General features: G+C 34.9%; 1 protein-coding gene across 1 annotated transcript; it reads right to left on the bottom strand.

Annotated features, from left to right (window-relative positions):
* Positions 1 to 16,799: 16,799 nt before the first annotated feature.
* On the bottom strand, positions 16,800 to 19,709 carry LOC116339104. The gene is made up of 3 exons (XM_031764769.1): positions 19,113 to 19,709; positions 18,767 to 19,038; positions 16,800 to 18,701 (listed from the first exon to the last, which is right to left on the bottom strand). Exons 1-3 carry the CDS (start codon positions 19,387 to 19,389, stop codon positions 17,019 to 17,021), a joined length of 2,232 nt encoding a protein of 743 aa, XP_031620629.1. The 5' UTR covers positions 19,390 to 19,709; the 3' UTR covers positions 16,800 to 17,018.
* Positions 19,710 to 20,731: the final 1,022 nt, after the last annotated feature.

Raw genomic sequence — 20,731 nt, forward strand, 5'->3', positions numbered from 1 at the left:
TGTTCGTTTGGCATGGTCGTTGCTGCTGTCGAGCAGTCGCTTCATGTGCATTTTCTGTGAAGCATTGTTATCATTACTGTAATGCATCAAAGTACACAATAATGTCGAAAAAGACCCCGTGGTGATTTAATTATTTATTGTTGTTTTTCAAGCACACGCGATATCTTATTCGCTTTCAATATTCCTGTAGGCAACAATCTATCCATGAAAAAGATAAATAAAAACGTTTAGTCGATGCGAGCGGGCACAAAAAAAAGCACGCGAACAAGAAGGAGGAGGAGAAAAAAAACACGTTGAAACAACAAAGACGATGAGAATGAGAAGAGAAAAAAAAACATATTGATTGGTGTGGCAATCGGTAGCTTCGTTGGCGATATCTCATTTCACTGTCAGAGTTTCGACTTGGTACACAAAATTAAGTAAATCGCCCCGATTAATTCATGTACATTTTTTTTTTTGTAAAATTCTCTGCCCGAGACATTTATGTACCAATTTAATTAAATAGACTCGAATTATTGCGAATTTTTTTTTCCGTTTCATAGAAAATAGATCCGAAATCATTAGCGATGTCAATTTGTCGAATCATTTTGTTTTAGTTTCCACTTTCGATTGCATGATTCTCAGAAAATCCATCATAACATATAATGGCAGACAGTAATTTCGTAGAAAAATCTATGAATAACGAACGATATCGAAATTATTCTTAATATCTGTTTAAATCAAATCAAATCCCGATTTAATTCATTTTTCCCACTGAGAAGAAGAGATAGAGGGGCGCGTTGCAAAGGCAACCGAGATCTCATCATTATTTTGTTGCTTCGTTTAAGCATGACTCGTTTTTTTTTTGTTTCATAAAATTAAAGCAACCAAATAGTTAACCAAAATGATACTTACTTGTGATTCAAAAGCGCTATTGGTTGTTGCGTTTTTTCACATGCAATTTATATGACAAACTATTTGTATCTTTTTTATGCTAAGTAAGCGAAATATAGTTGCAGAAATGTATCGTTATAGATTGCTCTTCTGGCCACCGATATCAACGAGTACGTGCTGTACAGATGGAGAAGGGGAAAGGGCTACAAGCGGCTCGAGATGGATTGGAATATACGATTTTGTTTGATGAAGGCATTCAATCTCTTGCCGATACGATGAACAATTTCATATGATGCATTAAATATGGATTAAATATACACTACAATGAATGAAAATCCGTCATCACATCTGTATTGATGGAAAATTCTATTATATGTATACAGTGTGTCATATGAAAATATTCGCTGTGTGATTCATTTTTTTCTTATTTCATTATTTACGGCGTTCTGGCGCAAACACACAGAAGCTGCTGAGAGCATTCATTTGGGCTTGAGTCAACAGGGATATGCTTTACAACAAAAAGAGAAAGATGGAGATGACTACTGAATTGACAAAAAAACCACACACACTCACACAAACGAGCAGCGCTTTTACAAATCCAGAAATTAGATTCCATTCCTTTGTACATGCGATTTCATATATTTTCGGAGAATTTGTTGAAAATATTGCAATTTCAGAATTTCATTTGTCAAAGTAAAATGGTACGTTGTATGTCTGTCAACCAATTTCGTATGATGAGTTGGGATTTATTCAAAATCATTTTTGATATAGAATAAACCAACAAAATATTAGTCATCAGAGTTTTGATAGGAAGAATTCATCTCAATTACTGGCTCATCGCATTTGACAGCGATGAAAGCGATGGAATGACAGAGACAGAGATATAAATAGATAGCGATATAAATGTGTTGGGCCAATTTTAACAAACCATTACAATGAATTGAATTCATGAATTTGGTTAATACACAGTCTAATTTACTGTGACTGCTCTTCAATTAATAAACATGGCGACTCATCAGTGGCCAATTGTTTATGGCATATCCAATTTGATGACCTTTTTATTAAATAAATTAAAAATATGCACCATAATTGAAATTCAATTTAAATTGGACTAACCAAACATTTTGCTTTATTGAATTTCAATTTGATTGGCCCGTGAATTGATATTCAAACATCCTAAATTACACAAATTATTTGTCCAAAAAAAAAAAAAGAAAGGAAAAAAGTCGAACCAATCATTTTACATTAACTGCAGTTTGATGTGTGTGTATTTTTTTTGTTTGAGTTCTCCTCCTCTTTGTAGTGCATTCTCTGTGCATGCGTCATGTGCTGAAATGGTTTGAAATTATTTCAGTAATTAACTTAATTAAGTGGATTGTGAATATATACTTATGTTGACAATCAGAAGTGCAAAAAAGGCACGACACATGACAAGCAGCAAGGGCAAGCGGATCGGAGAGAAGAGTGAAAATATAGCTACCATCAATCGTAAACCATCAATAAATGTACGACCAAAATACATTTCACGGGTAGAAATTAATTGAAATACGATTGTTGATTTTCGTGTCTGTTTGCACGCGCAACAATACAACATCATATTCAACGGATAATGACAATTTATTATTCAATTTAATTAGTGATTTTGAGTTTAAAGTTTTATGACATGTTTGACGAACCGATACAATAGGGCACATATGATCGAAGGGTGGAAGGGGTGGAGGTGGATGGTGTGTGTGTGCGCGAGGAAGCCGAAATATATCGCAATTTGACCACGCAACAAGAGCATGGCTTCAATTGTGAAGAGTGTATTCTGATTAAAGCATCAAATGTTTGCACAAATCATTGTGGTCATTTGTGCTTGTATACACGTTTCAAGAGCATTATGCATTCGGTCGGTATTTGATGTGATCATGTTTCAAATATTGCATATTTCAAACGCCATAAATAGCGAAAATTCACTCAAAATATTTACTTTTGATAAGGTTTGCACAGTGAACGAAATATTGAGAATAGAATTGTTTGTGTGAATAACAGAGATAGAGAACATGGTGAAAAGCAACAACATCAACGTTCACCAAATGCATATGAATAACAGTTCAAACGATATATCTGTTTGCCAATGCATTGGCATTCTCATTGTCATTTTGAATTCGACGAAAATCATATAGTTCCAGAATATATATTGAATAAATTAATAGAATTAACATCTAAATGAGATATATTGCAAAACCGTTGAAATACACATGATTGTGAAAGAAAATACTTAACACTTTTATGTATTGTCTGACGTAAGACGCATATGTGCGTGTGGACGACTGGGTGTAAGTGTGTTTGGTTAATATGCAGTGGAATGGATGACAATAAATCAAGCATTCAATTGGTCGGTTTAAAGAGCATCTGTCATCGTTCAACTTTCAACAGTTGAATGAGATGTCACACCATGAATTTCTTTGGCAAAAGTCTTTCGGAAACTTCCAGTAAAATTCTTGCAAAATATTTTCCATGTTCGTTTGTGCGTCAGTTGCTTTGCATTTTTTCTTATCATCATCACTCGTTCTTTCTCGTTCAGGCAGAAATGTGTGAAAGCATTTTAGTTGTCAACGAATTTGACGAGAAGATATTCAAACATGCGAATGAATCGGGTAAAAATCATTGCATTCCAAAATAGACATTTTGAATAAGATGAAAAAGGGTAATTCAAAGCATAACGAATTTCGTACAATTTATCAATTCGAAATGGAGCAGTTGGAGCATAATTTCGATATACCATTTGGTCTCGACTTCAGAAGAAATGACACGAAATCTACGCGCGAATATACCCCACACTAGCTTATACAAAACAAACAAAACACAACAAAACAAAATTCAAATTTCAACAGTCAACGAATGAAGACATAACAAAGACAATTGTATGCAAAATAGTGTGACAGCTTTTAGAAATATTTCTTTGATTTTATTATGGGGGTTCATGTACTCATCGTCTTCATGACATCGTTGGAAGCAGCTTGTTTCGCCATTTTAAAATTAAACGTAACAAAACGTAGAATATATAGAAAATAAAATTCGAATTTCAAGCGCAAACAGTTGCAACAGTACCGCAAATTTGAAAATACAACAACAACCATGTTACAATTTTTACTCATCCAAAAATTGTGTTCAACTATGTTGAAAAAGTGCATTCGAGCTTTTAACTTTACATTCTATGTCATGTTTCATGTTACACGTTTATACTGTTATGGCCATTGTGATGAACACACACACACACACCAGTGTGTGTATTTTCTATAATTTAATTCAATATGAATACTTCTATAGCCGAAATTCATCCCACCGCACAATGTGTATTTCAGCAGCAAGCGCCAACATTTATCCTTTTTGAAAATGTCACCATTCGGAAAATGTTCATGGGCTTTCATTAATTAAAATTTCAACGCTTAACAAAACATGAAGACGATGGATGCTTTTCTAGCATTTATTTCAGTTATTCCACATAATTTCTCGCATCATTCAAATGGTTGTGAGAACGTTTTGCTAATATAAATGGAATTCCATTTATTGTTTGATGTATTCAAATCATTCAGAATGGTTTTTGCTCTTTAACTCCTTCTCTGTCCCTCTCATCATCTCATAATGGATTGTGGATGTGTATTTTTTCGGCTTTTATTTGTCGTCGCTTACACGAAACTCTGATGCAAAATAGTTTTAGTGTTCATATTACAGCGTCTACAGGTAGGAAGCTACAGGTATTTATGAATGAAAAATAACAGCACACACTCTTAACCGTCTTTCAAGTGAAATATTTTTTTTCTCCTTTCATTCGTCTCACTCTCCAACCCCCCTTTAGCATGCCATGTAACAGGTTTTCCAACTTTTGTCCGTAAAGCAACACAAAAAGTCCACATTTTAATCTGAAAGTGAATAAATATGTAGACTGAAATGAATTTAAATAGTTTTTCCAGAACGTCATAAATTTAATAAATTGGATTACTGTGTGCAGAGGAACTACATACACAAATTGTTCAAAAGGCTCAGTGCAACAAAGGCTCAACAGCAACATTGGGGAAAAAGGACGACTAAGCCTTCTCTCCCTTTCTCTCTCACACACACATACACACACATTCAACTCTGGCCGCTCTATCTTTTTTTGCGCTCAATGTGCCAAGCAAAATCCAAAAACTGTATTCACAAGACTTTAAAATTGTTATCCGAATACCTGCACGTTTCAATGTGGAATATGTTGGAAGTTAGAGAGTAAAATCGGGCACGTACTTAAATGTCCATTTTATCATTTGGTTAGCTGTATGCTTGTGGGCTTGCTGTTCATCAGTCGACGTGTCTCCATTTCACTCATACAAAATATTTTATAACGAACAGCATATCTTTGCACGCATTCAGTGTGCTGGTTTATAATAAATGGCATCGTATTATATCCTGATCCTATCCTTTCTTTCTCTCACTGAGCTTTACAACGTGAAGAAAAAAAACTGTGCTCGATCCTTAGTGTCCCGCATTCGATACATATATAGTATAATAATAATGTTTGTGTGTGTGTTAAACGTGCTTGTGTATGCATGTGCTGGAGCATATTAAATTGTAAGCATCGCAAAAATAGTGCACATGCGGTAGAAGTGCCTGGGTTTAAATAAATTATTATGTAAATGACACTTTAACCGCACTTTTGGCAGCACAGCAGCGGCCAACAAATGAACGAACGAATAAACATTATGCTTACGAGTTGTCTACCATATTATAAACAAGATATAGACGAATATCAAGCGATGTCGACGCACACCTTACTTTTTCTCATTTTGAAAAGCCGTGCATCTCGTTCTCTCTCTCATTATTTTATTATTTTTGTGTTTCGATATGCTCACTCTCTCCTCACAATTGTGTATATGCTTGTGTATTCTATACACACTGATTGCAGAAATAGAAAATTTGTGTACTTCGTGTCGAGTTAATGTTGCACACACAAAATCCCATGTTTATAGAAAATAGTGGAAAATTTACACTCGAATTGAAGAATATAATATTCCCGTTGCTTGATTCTTTGGCCTAGTCTGTCGCTCTATCTCTTCACATTTAGAAAATTGTGCAACATTTCAACATTGCAAAATGATACAAACATGAACGTTCGCTTCAATTCAAAAGGCTTATCCTAACAACACCAAACTATACAACACATAATCATTTCGATCCAAATTACTGCCGAAAATTATCTAGCGTTTGCTGCAGATATAAGGTATGCAGCAAGCAGATCGTGTGTTTGTGTGTGTGTGTTCGTATGTATACGGCTGAGTGTTTAATGGAGAAAATTTTCGAAACAATTTCAGTTAAGGAATAAATTCTAAAACCGTCATATGAGGATCTGATTACGTGATGAACAACAACCGCCATGACATCGACACTCGCCGCTCGTACAGACAATTTCCCAATGTGTCGGTATGTTGACGGGAAATGGGTTTTCTGCATAGCTTCTGAGCAGGGGTCCGAGGGGTTGGATTACGCCCCCCTGGAGAACAGATTTGGAAATAACCCCCTTAGAAAAATATTCTTTCGATTTGCTAAGGATTTTCGCGAAAAATGTAAAGACCTTTTTTTAGCTCTTCACTTTGTAAAACGGGAGAAAATTCAATTTTGCTAGGGTTTTTAGGTGAAGGAAAATCTTTCAATTTGAAACCCCCCCGCCCCCCTCTTGGATTGCCAACTCCAGAAGGTATGGTTTTCTGCCTTGAATAGGCCCATTTTAGACATTTACACACGCACACACACACATACACATACAGCGAATTTTCAATCGAACAACTTAAGCAGTGTGCCATTGAATAGTAAACAATGCTGAATGTATTTGTATCACATTCTTCTTGAGATTCGAAGAATACCAGATACACACTGAATCTACATTGTGGAAGCTTGAAATCGTTACCATTAAATGGCATTGGCATTGGCACTTACAACCGACAACTTTTGAAAATACATGTCACATTCATTTCGATATGCAGGGAACGCACTCTCTCAACGTCTGGTTGGTGCATAGGCATTTTAACACTTATCCGCACATTTTCGAGCTAAACAAAAAGAGCATCAACGAAACAAATCTCATTTAAATTTTATGTTGATCGTTTTCGCATCGGATTCCATATCCATGCGGCTCTTACTCTTCGATATCGTGCGCTCATTCTACCGCTTTGCGGATAATAACAAGTTTATTGAACCAAGTATTTTCATTTTGGTGCCGAGAGAGAACTGCATTTCATGAGAATGTTTGTGGCAAAACCTCGATTTTCATATCTAATACTGTCTATCTGCAAATATTTTCAACTTAAAACGTAAATAATTTCGAATGTTTCCAACCGAACCGAGCCTCAACACTAAAATCATTGCCGCACACACACACACACACACACACACACACAATGTTCAATAGTTTTAGTTTCTGGCATTATTACGCTTCGCATGTCGTGACACTTCCTGTCACTTTTTCTCTATCTATCTGATGATTGCATTTCGTAATGTACTTTGTTATAACGTTGTAAAGGTTTTGGTCATCGTTTTTTTTTCCCACAGCCGAATTTCCAATGACGAAAACCGAAAATCAGTGTCGCCATTCGAGGAAAGGTTTTACTCATTTTCAAAACATTGTGTCAATGAATACGTGTGTACGTGCGTTGGTGTTTTGATCACATCGGAATCGGAAGCCGATGGAAACGAGAGAAGGGCTAGCTCACTAAAAACACGTACCAAATTCATTGCGCTAAGTGAACAACAACTCGTCAACTATTTATCTGCATTGGGAAAGCAAAATGTATGCAAAGAACATTCCATCCAGTGTCTCTCATAGTGCTCCATTTCATTCGATTAATTTTCGATTTCCTTTGTGGTAAACAGGCTTGCAAAACACTTTACAACGAGTGTGTTTACGCGTTCAGTTCATCCCGAAATCAAACATGTACCTACTTCCCAACAAATCCGACATTATTCAATTCTCAGATTTACTACCACCACTTTCCATTGTGGCAGTTCGTTCAACTTTTCCGTCAAGCTATTTCCAACTGCACTCAATATGACTGTGATGAGGAAAAAAACTCACACAACTTCTGGAGTCACAATTGATTCGCTTATATTGAATCTATTGATTATGATAAATATAATTCCTTTTTACAAAAAAAAAAAATGTTCTGACTTTCTCCGAGACTATGGTAACGGCATTTAATTGCCGAGATCGAAAGAGCGAAAAAAAACATCACCGGATAGAGAATATCGATGACCAAAATTGTTTTTTGGCCTTATGGCGCATTGTTCATTGCACACATATAACATTTTTTTTGTGTTTGTGATTTGTTCAAACAGAGAACAAAAAAAATGCACACATTTTAACTGCAAAATAATAGACTGCAAACTTGAATAAATATGTGAGAATAGACTTATCTCCTTTTATGTCGATTTTTGTCCGTTGTTTTTTCCGTCGTAGTTGGCATTCGACAAGAACGATTTGATGAAGAAGAAAAAAATCCGATCCATTGGGGGGTATTTTGTATATACGAGTATGTGTATTTTTCTCTTCTGGTTAAATACTGTAACGACGGCTTACGATCGAATAGCATTGTATCGACGGCGTTCGTATTCAAAAAGAAACTCATTCCAATAATCACCCGCATAATATCAGTCGACCACACAAGTGTTTTACCACTGGCTTAGATCCACTTCGCCAACTGTTAGCATAAATCTCAAGTATGCTCTTTTTGAACGCAAACGATATGTATACCGTCTCCTTCTCTTCCTCTCTGGCACACACATAGATGCAATGCGAATGTGCTTGAATTTGCTTGCTTACGGTTCTTTTATTCTTTCGGCATTTTTTCTGTGAATTTTATTTTTTTCGTTGTAGCCATTTGGCGTATGTGTACTTGTGTGTGTGCCGAAGCCCGCTTGATCATGTTTTTATGCACATTTAATGTGCCGAAGGTGTATTATATTCTTATATTCAATTGAAGCAACATAAATTTTCCATCGAATAAACGCGATATTTTGTGTGGTGGAGATGGTGGTGCTAGTGGGAAAAAAAACAGCGTTCTGTTTTCCTTGTACACTTTTCACTCGCATTTTTCTTACCTTCATTGTTCCCGCCTTTATATTCCTACTCGTTTGAATTTCAATCTGTTTTCTTCGCATTTTTTTGCCCTTCTTTCATTTCCATACTGACTACATACACATACATTTTGCACGTCGAGAATGAACGACAACGTATGCGTGTGCTTGAGTGAGATGGAAGAAGTGAGGGAGAGAAAGGAAGAAAATACTTTTGGAGTTGGAGAGTTACGTTTCAGTATTTCTCCTGTGTTGCATAAAATTGGTATTTGTTAATGTGGGTGTATATGTTTGTGGTTTTGTTACCGCTTATAATACCCAACAGACATTAGCATTTAAGCTGAAGAATAATCAAAAAATATTCAAAGAGACTTTGCCGACTGAATTTCTCAATGAGAGCAAAATCAAAATAAGGAATATATGAATAGCGAAAATGGTCGATGGGTATTTATTTTCTCTTTCTCTCCCTTTCTCTATGATTCTGTTTCGTCTATGGATGAAAATCAGTGTGGCTGTGCATACACATTTTCAATAGAGATTCAGTCAGTTAGTTTTATCTTTGTATGCAATTTATTTATGCCATGTGTAAATGTGTCTTCTTACAATACTTTCATTCACCAGTTTTTGAAGGGAATGACATGGAAAATAAAAAGAAAGATGAAAAGAAAATTGCAAGTTGCAAAGATGCGATTTTGCTGTATCTAGCGATCGGAATGATTCATCATTTATATAATTTAGCTGCTTGATTTTTTTGTTCGCCTCAAAATGTTTGTGTCTATTTCAGCATTGGAGATCTTATTGCGCTTTTCATACTCTATGCTCATTCATTTAATATTCGAAAGAATGCACGCGTCAATCATACTTGCCGCTTTTCGGCGCGCAATCGCTCCGTCCCTCTTCATCAAATAGACAAACACACACACACACACACACACATCGTATCCATATCTCAAATACATTCAAATGCATTTCTCTTCTCTTTTCGCAAACACAAATGAATTCATGTCTAAGCGTTTTCTGTCAACAATAAACTTAAAGATATTGTGCAAATATGTTTAAGAGATTGTTTGTACCGACAGCCAACACACACACACACTGTATGCAAACTTATTACATTATAAATGTTTCACATTAATCTAACTATTTCGCTGAATAGCTGAAGATGAATGATTAGCAAAACGGCAAAGTTAAGCCAGAACTGGACGAAAAACTGTGCGAAGAGAGACGAAACCAAGAGAAAAATGATAACGTTGATAATAAAAATGAATCGCATGTATGCGTACAAGAGCTATATGCATATGTTTGAAGTGTGATTTGCATCTCTGTCTCTCTCAGACTCTCTGTGCTCTGCTTTCCAAGTGGTGTAGGTCTTTTCTTGTAATCGGTTTTTTTACCATAAGATTTTTGCGTGTGATCGAGATAGGGAGAGAGAAATGGCATGCATTTTCACTTTAGGATTAGGCACTGTGTCAAATATTCCATGGTAGCAGTGATCACATTCATGGCAATCATATATTCTCACTCCAAGTCCAAGTTATAAACATTATACACGCACGTACGACTCACATGCTTTGGATCTTATTATTCCGTAACATTCATCATGCCGTTTTTCACAACATAAAATTATTTATTTATTTCTTACTGCTTTCTCTCATCACTGTGTGTGTGTGTGTGTGTCTACGAGCAAATGATGTGATATCGTCATTGTCAACAACGACATGTATAATTTTGCCCATATCACTTAAACGAAATGCCATCTAGTTTCAGTCATGAACAGAACATAAGCGCAATGACATGGAACAATCGAAAATGATTGCATCATCTCTTTTTTTGAAACACTGCATAGAAATGTGACGTACAATCGCAGCAAAATTGCGTCCCTCCCCAAATCGCGCATCACTTTTTTAATACTTATCGCAAACAGAAGACTCAGAAAATGATAGAGCGAGAGCGGTAAAGTAAGGGCACTTTTATTGTAAGCACGATTTCGTTCACATTTATAATCTGCATAATACGTTCTAATAGAATATTCGTCGTTCGACACGAAAGCTGCTGAAAATATATTGACGTAATTGTCGTAGACGCAGCTACGATTATGATTAATATATTTTTGCTTCCTTTGTACATTTATATCCATCGTTCGCACTTATGCAATAATATTACACAACAAAATGAAGCAGTCAAATCATTTTGAATAAATATTTGCCAAACGAATTCAAAACACCAACGAATTCAGTTTCTTTTGAATTCAAATGAACGCATGAACGCATTCGCTTCACTTCATTCGTTTCTATAATTCGTCAAATAAATAGGGAACAACTAATGAATGCAATTGAAACATTTTAAAACTTTCAACGTATCTATCATTTTACACAGAAGTAAATACACTAATGTCAAAATGAAGAAAAAAAATCGATCGAATTCACATCCATACAAATTACACACAGATTTCTTCAAGTGTGCGGTTAATTATGTACCCTCGTACATCGTCGTTGATTAGCATTACAAAATATGTACAACTAAAGTTCTTTTCTTTTTGTTCTTTTTTTTAAACGTACCACTCTTTTGAAAAGACCCAAAACAATGAATTTTGATGCGTTAATACCCTTGCTGGTATTTTGCATAAGAGTTTGTATCGAATTTTTTTTCTGTAACGCACAAATGGTTCTTTTGCGGTGAATTGATGTTTGACCAAGTTTTAAGCAATACTCTTTCTTTACACCCACTTTTCCAGCTGTCATCGTTGGTAGAGTGGTGTATGCCTTTGGAATATAAAAAGGAGTATGCATAAGTATCATTTAATCGTTCTTTGTCGTTGATTCGAAGTGAAACGGCATTTAAAAACCGTTGATTAAATGAAGTATGAATGAACAAAACATTTCAGCAAACAATACAACAGTTTGTACGCAAAAATTTGAGGCAAAAAAGGGGAATGCCGCATCTAAAAGAGATAGAAAGAGAAAGAAAGGGAAAGAATGAGAAAGTCGAAACGGTGAATTGAGAGAGAGAGAGAGAAAAAAAAAGACGAAGAGTCGTCACCGTTGATGTTGTTGACGTATCCGTCATTATCGTCATTGTCAAACAACATCAAGGCATTTTATGAATTATTAGTCAATGTATATATACCTGGAACCAGTGTCTATTGGAAATCCGTGAAAACATGTCGATTTTACATCAGCAAACCTCCTACCCCAACCATCGATGGTTCACTGTTTCGAATTCGCTTCAGTTAAACTCTATTAACATTAATAGGTTGACGTGCACTTTTATCAAACCCCCAAAGTCATTTGCTTTCAGCTATGGCGCTCAAACGTAAATAATTGTCGTTGTTCTGTCGGGTTGTACTTGAGTGTATTCATGTACATTTTCGCCTGAGTACATTCGACAATAGCGTCATTTTGTGCGCTTCCATCACTACATTCACAAGTATGACACACACACACACACAATGTGAAAAAGTTATCGTTTTTACGTTGAAATCCTTCGCTATTTTACGCAATGGTAGATGGGAAGTGTGAGTTAGAGTAGACGACTTTTTGCAAAGCACTTTACCAGAAACAAATGTGACAAATGAATGGATTTTTCAATGGTGCTTATGATTTTTGCATAATTCTTTCTTCGTTTCGATTTTCTTTAATGTGGTTCAGTTCACTTCTATGGATGCTCATGTTGATTCTCTAGTTCTCAACAGCTTATTTTCCACAATCGCTTATAATGTTACACTTTCATACATTCAAATGAGCTGCTTGACAGCAAAATACAAAATGTAGACGAACCAAATGTCGTTGTGTAAAAGAAGAATAACGGCTATGTATTGTTATGTCAAAATTCATTCTATTCTATAAACGATCTGCTCCTTAATTTGGTTTTTCGGTTCGATATGCATGTACATGACTGAAAAAAGGCGATGAAAAGACAGCAGCCGTCAACAATTTTCGATCACCTTTTTCTAGTGCTTTGCCGTTCAATCGAAATTATTTTGGCGCGACCAAAGCAAACACATGCTGTGATTCTACTCTCGCCCTCTCTCTCTCTTTTGCAACTAAACGATTTTTATTATTCATGCCATGTTCACGCAGCAGATAATCTTTTTAAGAGACCCATATTTTTCATTAATGTTGATAAGGCAAAACACCAAAAACTGATTCGAGTGGTGTTCGGAAAGCGCGCGCACATAGATGGGGGTGTGTGTGTGTGTTTTGTGCATTTTAAACGCGCGTGACTACATAACGTAAGTGTAAGCGTATGTTTATCTAATATTTACGAAAGTGATACCATGGATTAACATAAAGTTTGAAAAGCATTACTTATATTAAGTAATGGAATGCTTGAGCTTTTCTTTCTAGATCACATTCTCTCTATGTCTTGATGCTGTTCATTTCGTTCGTTGTTTGTTTCGGGATTTTGTGCTTTTTTCTTCGAGCAGCTGTCTTTCACCAGTCTTCGGTTTGTTAAGTAATTTTGTAATTGTGTGTAAAGGTCATGCCAACACACCAATACACGAAAAGAGCTAAAGATGAAATATGGTTTACATCACTCTGTGTATACACACGCACGCGCCTCATTCCAACACCCTGAAAAAAAAGAGAAAAGTGTGACATACCATGATGTCGATGATCTCTCTATTAATCGAAGGAAGAGCAACGGGAAAAAAAAAGAGAAATTAATTGAAATTCATTTTTAAGAGATTCTCGACGCAAATGCATATCAACAAGGTTTGTACATAGTTTTTGATTCGTTTAGTTAGTATGTGGCAGGAAGAGTAGAGCATTATCATAATCAAAATATTCCAATCAAAAGACTTGCTTTCTTTCATTCTCATGCAAAAATATCAATTCATAAATTTTTCCCCTGTTCACCGGTTTTGTTGTGCTCTTAAATGTATATTCATAGCAGGTATTCGATGCTCAACACGGAAGGCCCATAATATGTGTGTTGAGAAAATGAAACAAGCGTTAAAAAACACTTTCAGGTTAAACGAAACTTATACCTTTTTTAAACGAATTTTAGTACTGATGAAGCGTTGTTGTTTTTTTTTTGTTTCATTTGCCTACGTGAAGCATCGACGTGCAGAACTTTTTCGTTGTTGTGTCTTTGTCATCTTCTATTTGAATGGAAGGAGTGAGAAAAAATAGCTGTTGTTGTGCTTACCTTTTTGATAGCCTCCATCAACCGTTGATGATCAACACATGAAATTTTCAACAATTTATATTTTATGCAAATGAAACGCACCGAAATGACGTTCATCCCCTCAATGCCCGTCGTAACATTAAAAAAAATTCTCAATTCCGTAGTGCAAAAATGTTATTACACGAAAAATAGCAAAGTCAAAGTGTTTTTTTGCTCATTTCACTCAGCCACACTCTTCCTGTTCTGCCATTTGATGGATATTATGTGTGTGTGTGTGTGTTGGCGAAAGAGTGGCTGTTTAGCTATCACATTCACTAGTTCTCATTGGAAAAGTGATTTAATTTTCACCAAATATAAGCTTTTCCGTGGCAAAAGTTGATGGGCAACAGTTGTGAGAGTATATGCATTCGGCTATTTGAAATATTTTATCGTGCACACACCTTTGCTGTATTTTGTTGCCTTTATGCATTTATTTATGAATTTTATGCGCAACGAACAGACACCAAGTATAAAGCATAAATTAACATTGAATTTATATTAGTCAAGCAAAGCGTAACTCTGTACATTCCATCTGATTCGTATGCATAAATTCGACGCATATTGTAATTAATAAAAAAAACTTTTCCTATTAACAACGAACCAACCAAAATATCTGTTCGTTTACATACATTAAGTGTTAAATTAACTATTGGCTCAAGCAAAAGACGACGCACACCACCAACCATATTCGCAGGAAATTCCATTTTGTACGCTGAGAAAAGCCTAAATGAATAATTAATTGAATTAAAATCGACTAAACTGCTTGGAATAATCGAAGACATTTCCACTTTGAAGATGAAATCATTTCGAAAATTCATTTCTTTATTATTATTATCGTCATTATTATTGAAATTATACATACACGTGTACATATATATATGTAGATTAATACATCATACAGAATTATTTAATGTAAGCGCAAATGAAAAGTAACACATAGATTTTGGATTTGATGAAAAGATCGAACATTGAAAAGATATCCTTCGATAAATACATATAATATATTTGAAGCATTTTTGTGATAATGAATGCTCAACTTTGGCCAAGTTTCTTGAAATATTGCGAGCTAAGCTCTTATGGATACAAAGAAATGTTAATATGAACTGTATACTCATAAAATTACATTGAATATTCGATATAATACATCAAAATGTTAGTTTATTGCACACAAGCATATGATATTATGTAACAAGTACCATATTACCCTCGAAAATAACGTAAAATGCTTTCAGTTTTCACTTTATGATGAAATTGTCTCTCATCAAAAATGGATTATTTAAAATCGTTTTTAATTTACTTCATCGTGGGGGGGATAATAATTACATAATATCGTATCCTCAAGTAATGATTAGAATTTTTTTATTTTTGTTTTTGAAACATTTTACTTCTACTCTTCGATTTACTGTTTTATCGATCGCTGTAAAATGAAGGCATATTTTGTAATTATATTCTTTTAAAAGCACATTCTTATTCCGAACCATTTTCCCTGAAACCTTACTACTTAGACCCAGAGCTGGGCACGAACATCAATGTCCGACTTTGGTCGGTTGGTCGTTCGTAAAAATTGAAATGTTCGCTGCGTTCGTTCGTTTGTGCGATTAAACACCGAACACGTCCGCACGTTCGGTTGTTCGGAGGTAAAAAATCAATATATAATTCAATAAATTCAAACGTTTTAAAATTCACTTCCAAAACTCGAGCAAATATATTGATTTTTTATCTCCGAACGTGCGGACGTGTTCGGTGTTCGATCGCACAAACGAACGAACGCAGCGAAAATTTCAATTTTTACGGACAACCGACCGACCACTAATAATTTCAACGAACGAACGACCGACCACAAAAAAGTATTATTTCCACTTGCGAACGAACGACTGACTGTTCGTGCCCAGCTCTGCTTAGACCATTCAAAATATAAAATACCCGACACTCGACACACACACTAATCCCCTTTTATACCATAAAGTAATGAATTCTTATTATGTGTGTGCGTGTGATTAATGGCATTGTATTGGATGGTAATTGTTTCTCAATTAATTTGATAAAGCACTTTGTTGAGCCGCAATGAATTGTATAAATGTACATATTTGAAAAAAAAATCACGATTTTTTCAACTTTGTTTTGCGTTGTACAGTAGTTTAACTAGGATGTGGCAGTTTGAAAACTCCACGTTATTGTCAATATAATAAGAACCGTTAGGAAGAAAAACGATGAGGAAGCAAATGAGGAAATGAAAAGCGTCTCTTCCTAAATTAAGGACAAAAATAAAATTTAATCAAAAATATATTTTTTATGACCTTTGAGCACCACAAAAAATATTCCTCCTAATTTGACTCCTCACCATTCCATCTTCTCTGATAAACATTACAATATAATTTGATTAATTTTCATATCATATGTATAACAATAAATTTATATATTCTGAATGTTAATTTGAGTAATTTTATATGAATCAGTGCCCGAAACATGAGAGATAACACATAAGTTTTGTTGCAATGAAAAAATAAAGTAAAAGTTGCATCAATTTCGGCATAGCATTAAAAATGTCAACGGTGTTAAAAATAAAATGGCTATTTAAATACTTCAAAATTTGATAAAAATATATTCTATTTAAATGAAAATCTTTCTTTAAAAAAACAATTATGTAACAAGGAAACAAATTCTATTTTTTTGTACTTTATATGAGAGTATAACATAGGCACTGTTTTTCGGTATAATATTAAAGTGATCCAAGCGTCTTGAAATTGACATTTAAGAAATATATGCATGAGAATAGATCTGGAAATACGTTTTAAGACCTTTTTATCCCCAGATTTATTTTCACTGAATCAAATAATTAAAAATTTAAAAAAAATTATTGCATTCTCCATATAATTTTGCAATTTTGTTTACTTTTTCTTATAAAATTTCCACCAACTCGAAGAAAGTGACTGAATATAAGCATGTTTGGCAGCAGCTAAGGATAGCCCATTCGTATTTGGTACGACGGCATACAAATATAATCCAAGTATAGTGAATAAAGCACCCATTGCCAAGAAGTCAAAGCCAAATGATGAGTGTTTCATCTCAATCCAAATAAAACATGTATTGAATATACATTCGCATAAGGTGACCATGGCGATAGCTTTGGATTTTATTGAGATGGGAAAGCATTCCATTAAATATGAATAGCCAATAGTATCAATAGGCAGTGTTAGAAAATGTATATAAATGTCAATAAATATAATTACAAGTATGTTGAAAAGGTAACCCACTATATCATGTAGTATAGTAAAAAGTATTATAGAGGTACCAACTATAAAGGTTGTAAAATGAAGGCCACGCTTCCAATTGAAATAATTTCCAAGGAATACAAATGGTAGACCAAGTATAAACCAAAATGCGAGTAGCCATTTAATGGAAGCATTATACATTCCAGCCAATTCCATAAGTGTATTTAAGTTTTTACTTATGTCTTTTTCGTATTCCTGTTTTACCAAACCGTTGGTTGGCTTCAAAAGTGTGCCATTATGAATCGTACCATTGATTAACGTACCATTGATTATGGTGCCATTGGTCATTGTGCCGTTAATAAAAGTGCCATCATGAAATGCGCCATTAATTAGCGTGCAGTTGATTATCGTACCGTTTATTAACGCTACTTTACCGTTAGTTAACATGGCATTGATTAACGTGGCGTTGTTCAACGTTACGTTAGATGACGCGGGTTCAGTTATTTTGTCGGTTGTTTTGTCGGTTATTACTTCTTTTGACGAGATTCCGTCCTTATTGTCGTTGCTTGACGTGCCATTTATAAATGTACCTTTAACTATTGTGCCATTGATAAGCGCACTGCCGTTAAAAGTCCCGTCGAATATCTCCACTTTGGCCTCCAAAGGAGTTCGCTTGATAAGTTCTACATCATCTACATGACCACCAATACAATTTACAAGCATAATGAGACATAACATATATAAACAATGAGCACTAGTAATACGCGCACTTAACGGTATTGACATCAACCAACGATTTATAGATGTAAAAACTTTCCATTCAGGATATTCTGCATAGTCATCGTTGCACAATTCTCTTATCTCTTCAAATTCTTTTTGAACAATTGGTGCGTTACGATCTTCGCCAAGCATACGAGCTATCGCAAATTGTGCTTCTTCCTCACGATAATTATGATATAATAAAAATGGTACGGTTTCATGTGAAAAAAAGAAATTTAAAACAACCGAAAAAAAGCTCAATATTATGGTAATTGTACATATAATTCCTGAGGACATTGTTTCATATAATGCATTTGGATTTTCCATCTTCGTTGCTAATGGCATCGGTACCCTGATGAGAAAAATTGACGCAATGAATATCGATAAACCGACGGTAGCACCGATTATTGTAACGATTATACGGCGAAAATCTTTCGACGCATTTTCACTGGCTTGCACAAAAACGGTGACGTATGTAATACCGTGACCAAATCCAGCTGAAAATCGACCGATTGCCATAAGAAATGGCCAAAACCTTTCGGATTCATCGGCGCTATAGAAAGTACATCCACTTGCAAACATTACTAACGATGCAAAGTACTGAAAATAAGATATTTTGTTGGTTTTGATAAAAAAAACACGGTAAATTTGAGGTAAAAACTTACATAAATGTTTTTCTTTTGCACATTCGGCACCAAGAGCCAACCACTTAAAAGACTTCCAAGTCCCATTCCAATATACCATAATATGATTGTAAACATTAAACCGCCGCGATCCGAAAACGTGTAGGGCACATCAAAAAAATGTGTTTCATTTTTATTAACAAATCCAATCAATTCGTTAAAATTTGCTTGATACACACGAGATGTCTTATAGAACAATACTTGATAAATTGCCCACACCGTATGCATGCCAGAGCATATTATCAACAAAAGCCCTATGAATAAACAATAAAATTCATTTAACGAAAAAAAAAAATCGAGTTTTATTATGATTACGAATAGTTCAAACCTGCCGAAATTGATGCAATCTGCTGGTTATATTTGCTGAATTGTGAATAGTTGTTGTCTATAGGCTTTTCATCGAAGAAGGTTCGTCTAACTTGGCCATTCACCGTTACTTTTGTTTGCATCGTATCAATATTTAAACTTTCAACACTTGTTTCTCGTATATCACCTGTCATATAGGTGTTTGGATTGTGATTTATTGGTGCTCTTTCATTTAATTCATGAGATTCGGTTTGATTCTCATCTCCCCATTGATTGAATGGGTCTATGTTTGACTCCATTTTGACTTTTTTTCTTCACACACACACACACAATCGCACAGAAAAAAAATGATCACTATGGAAAACTTATCCGTCCGTTTTGTGCTAACAAATTCGGAAAATTAATTTTCAGTAGAACAACGGAAATAAGAAAATCTCGGAAATCACACGCAACCGAATTAACTTTTACAAATTTAAAGGAAAGAAATTTTTTGTAAAGTGGAATCGTGCGGTTTCAACTTAATTCAATTGTCGATTGAAAGTTATCCCATGCAAGATGAGCGGTTGGTTGACACAAAAGCTAAACTTCAACTGAAAAATCGCTCAGGCTCAGAGCTGTATACACATATACAGAAAGAAACTTGTAGAAAATAAAACAAGAAACGCACACAACTAAAACTGGCACCAGCAACGCAAATATATCGACGATATAAAACAATATTTTCTGCAGTATATATTACTGTTTAGCTCTAGTTATCCAACGGACAAGACGAAAAGAAATGATGCCACCAAGGTCATTTGATGCGAATAAAAACTGAACAAGAACAGAAACAATGATAAACATAACGAAAAACTCCAACAACAGTAAAATGCCATGAGTTTGCTTGGATGAAGAAATTGACGTCAAAATGTCTAAAGTTCTGAAAGTTTATATTTCGTTTTGTCATTGAGTCTGCGGGGAACGGAGCGAAGAAGATACTTATGCGCGACTGAGATGAAATCATAGTTTGAAACTAACCCAAAATATAGAACACAAGCGCATCCATTTTATGTTAATATTATACACATACACAAAACTATACATACACATTCAGCCTCCCATTATCATCTCACTTCACTTTAATGGATTGTACAAAATACAAATAAAGAAAAAGACAACAAAAAAATAAAACTAGATCAAAGCATATTTGTGAATCACCATTGTGGGTATGCGTTCAATTTTTGCTTCGAATTCAAATGGTTTGGTGCAATGTATATGTGTGTGTATGAGAGAATGGAGAGAATAACAAATCCATAATCAATTCACGCATAACATCTTTATGGTAGTTTGTCTTTTATTCGTTACTATTTCTGTATAAGCATTTTGCTTTTGGTGTGGTGTATATGTATTGAGACAACCGTCGACATTGAGTCTGGAGCCAATTTGACGAATGGAATGGCGAAGAAAAAAAAAAGCACATACACTCTGTAGTAAAAATAAGTTGGTTGGTGTATTAAATGGCATGCGAAAAGAAGAGAAAGTGGTTTCGAGTGTGCGATATATAGTGGCAAACGTGATGAAAATCAATAGACAAACTGAATGAAATACGAGCGAACAGAGATCTTTTCGCCGGTTTTTTTTCGTCAATTTCATTTTAATCAA

The sequence above is a fragment of the Contarinia nasturtii genome, unplaced genomic scaffold (assembly GCF_009176525.2).
Source record: "Contarinia nasturtii isolate CC-2019 unplaced genomic scaffold, AAFC_CNas_1.1 Cnas_scaffold_493, whole genome shotgun sequence".
In the NCBI taxonomy this organism is placed as follows: Eukaryota; Metazoa; Arthropoda; class Insecta; order Diptera; family Cecidomyiidae; genus Contarinia; species Contarinia nasturtii.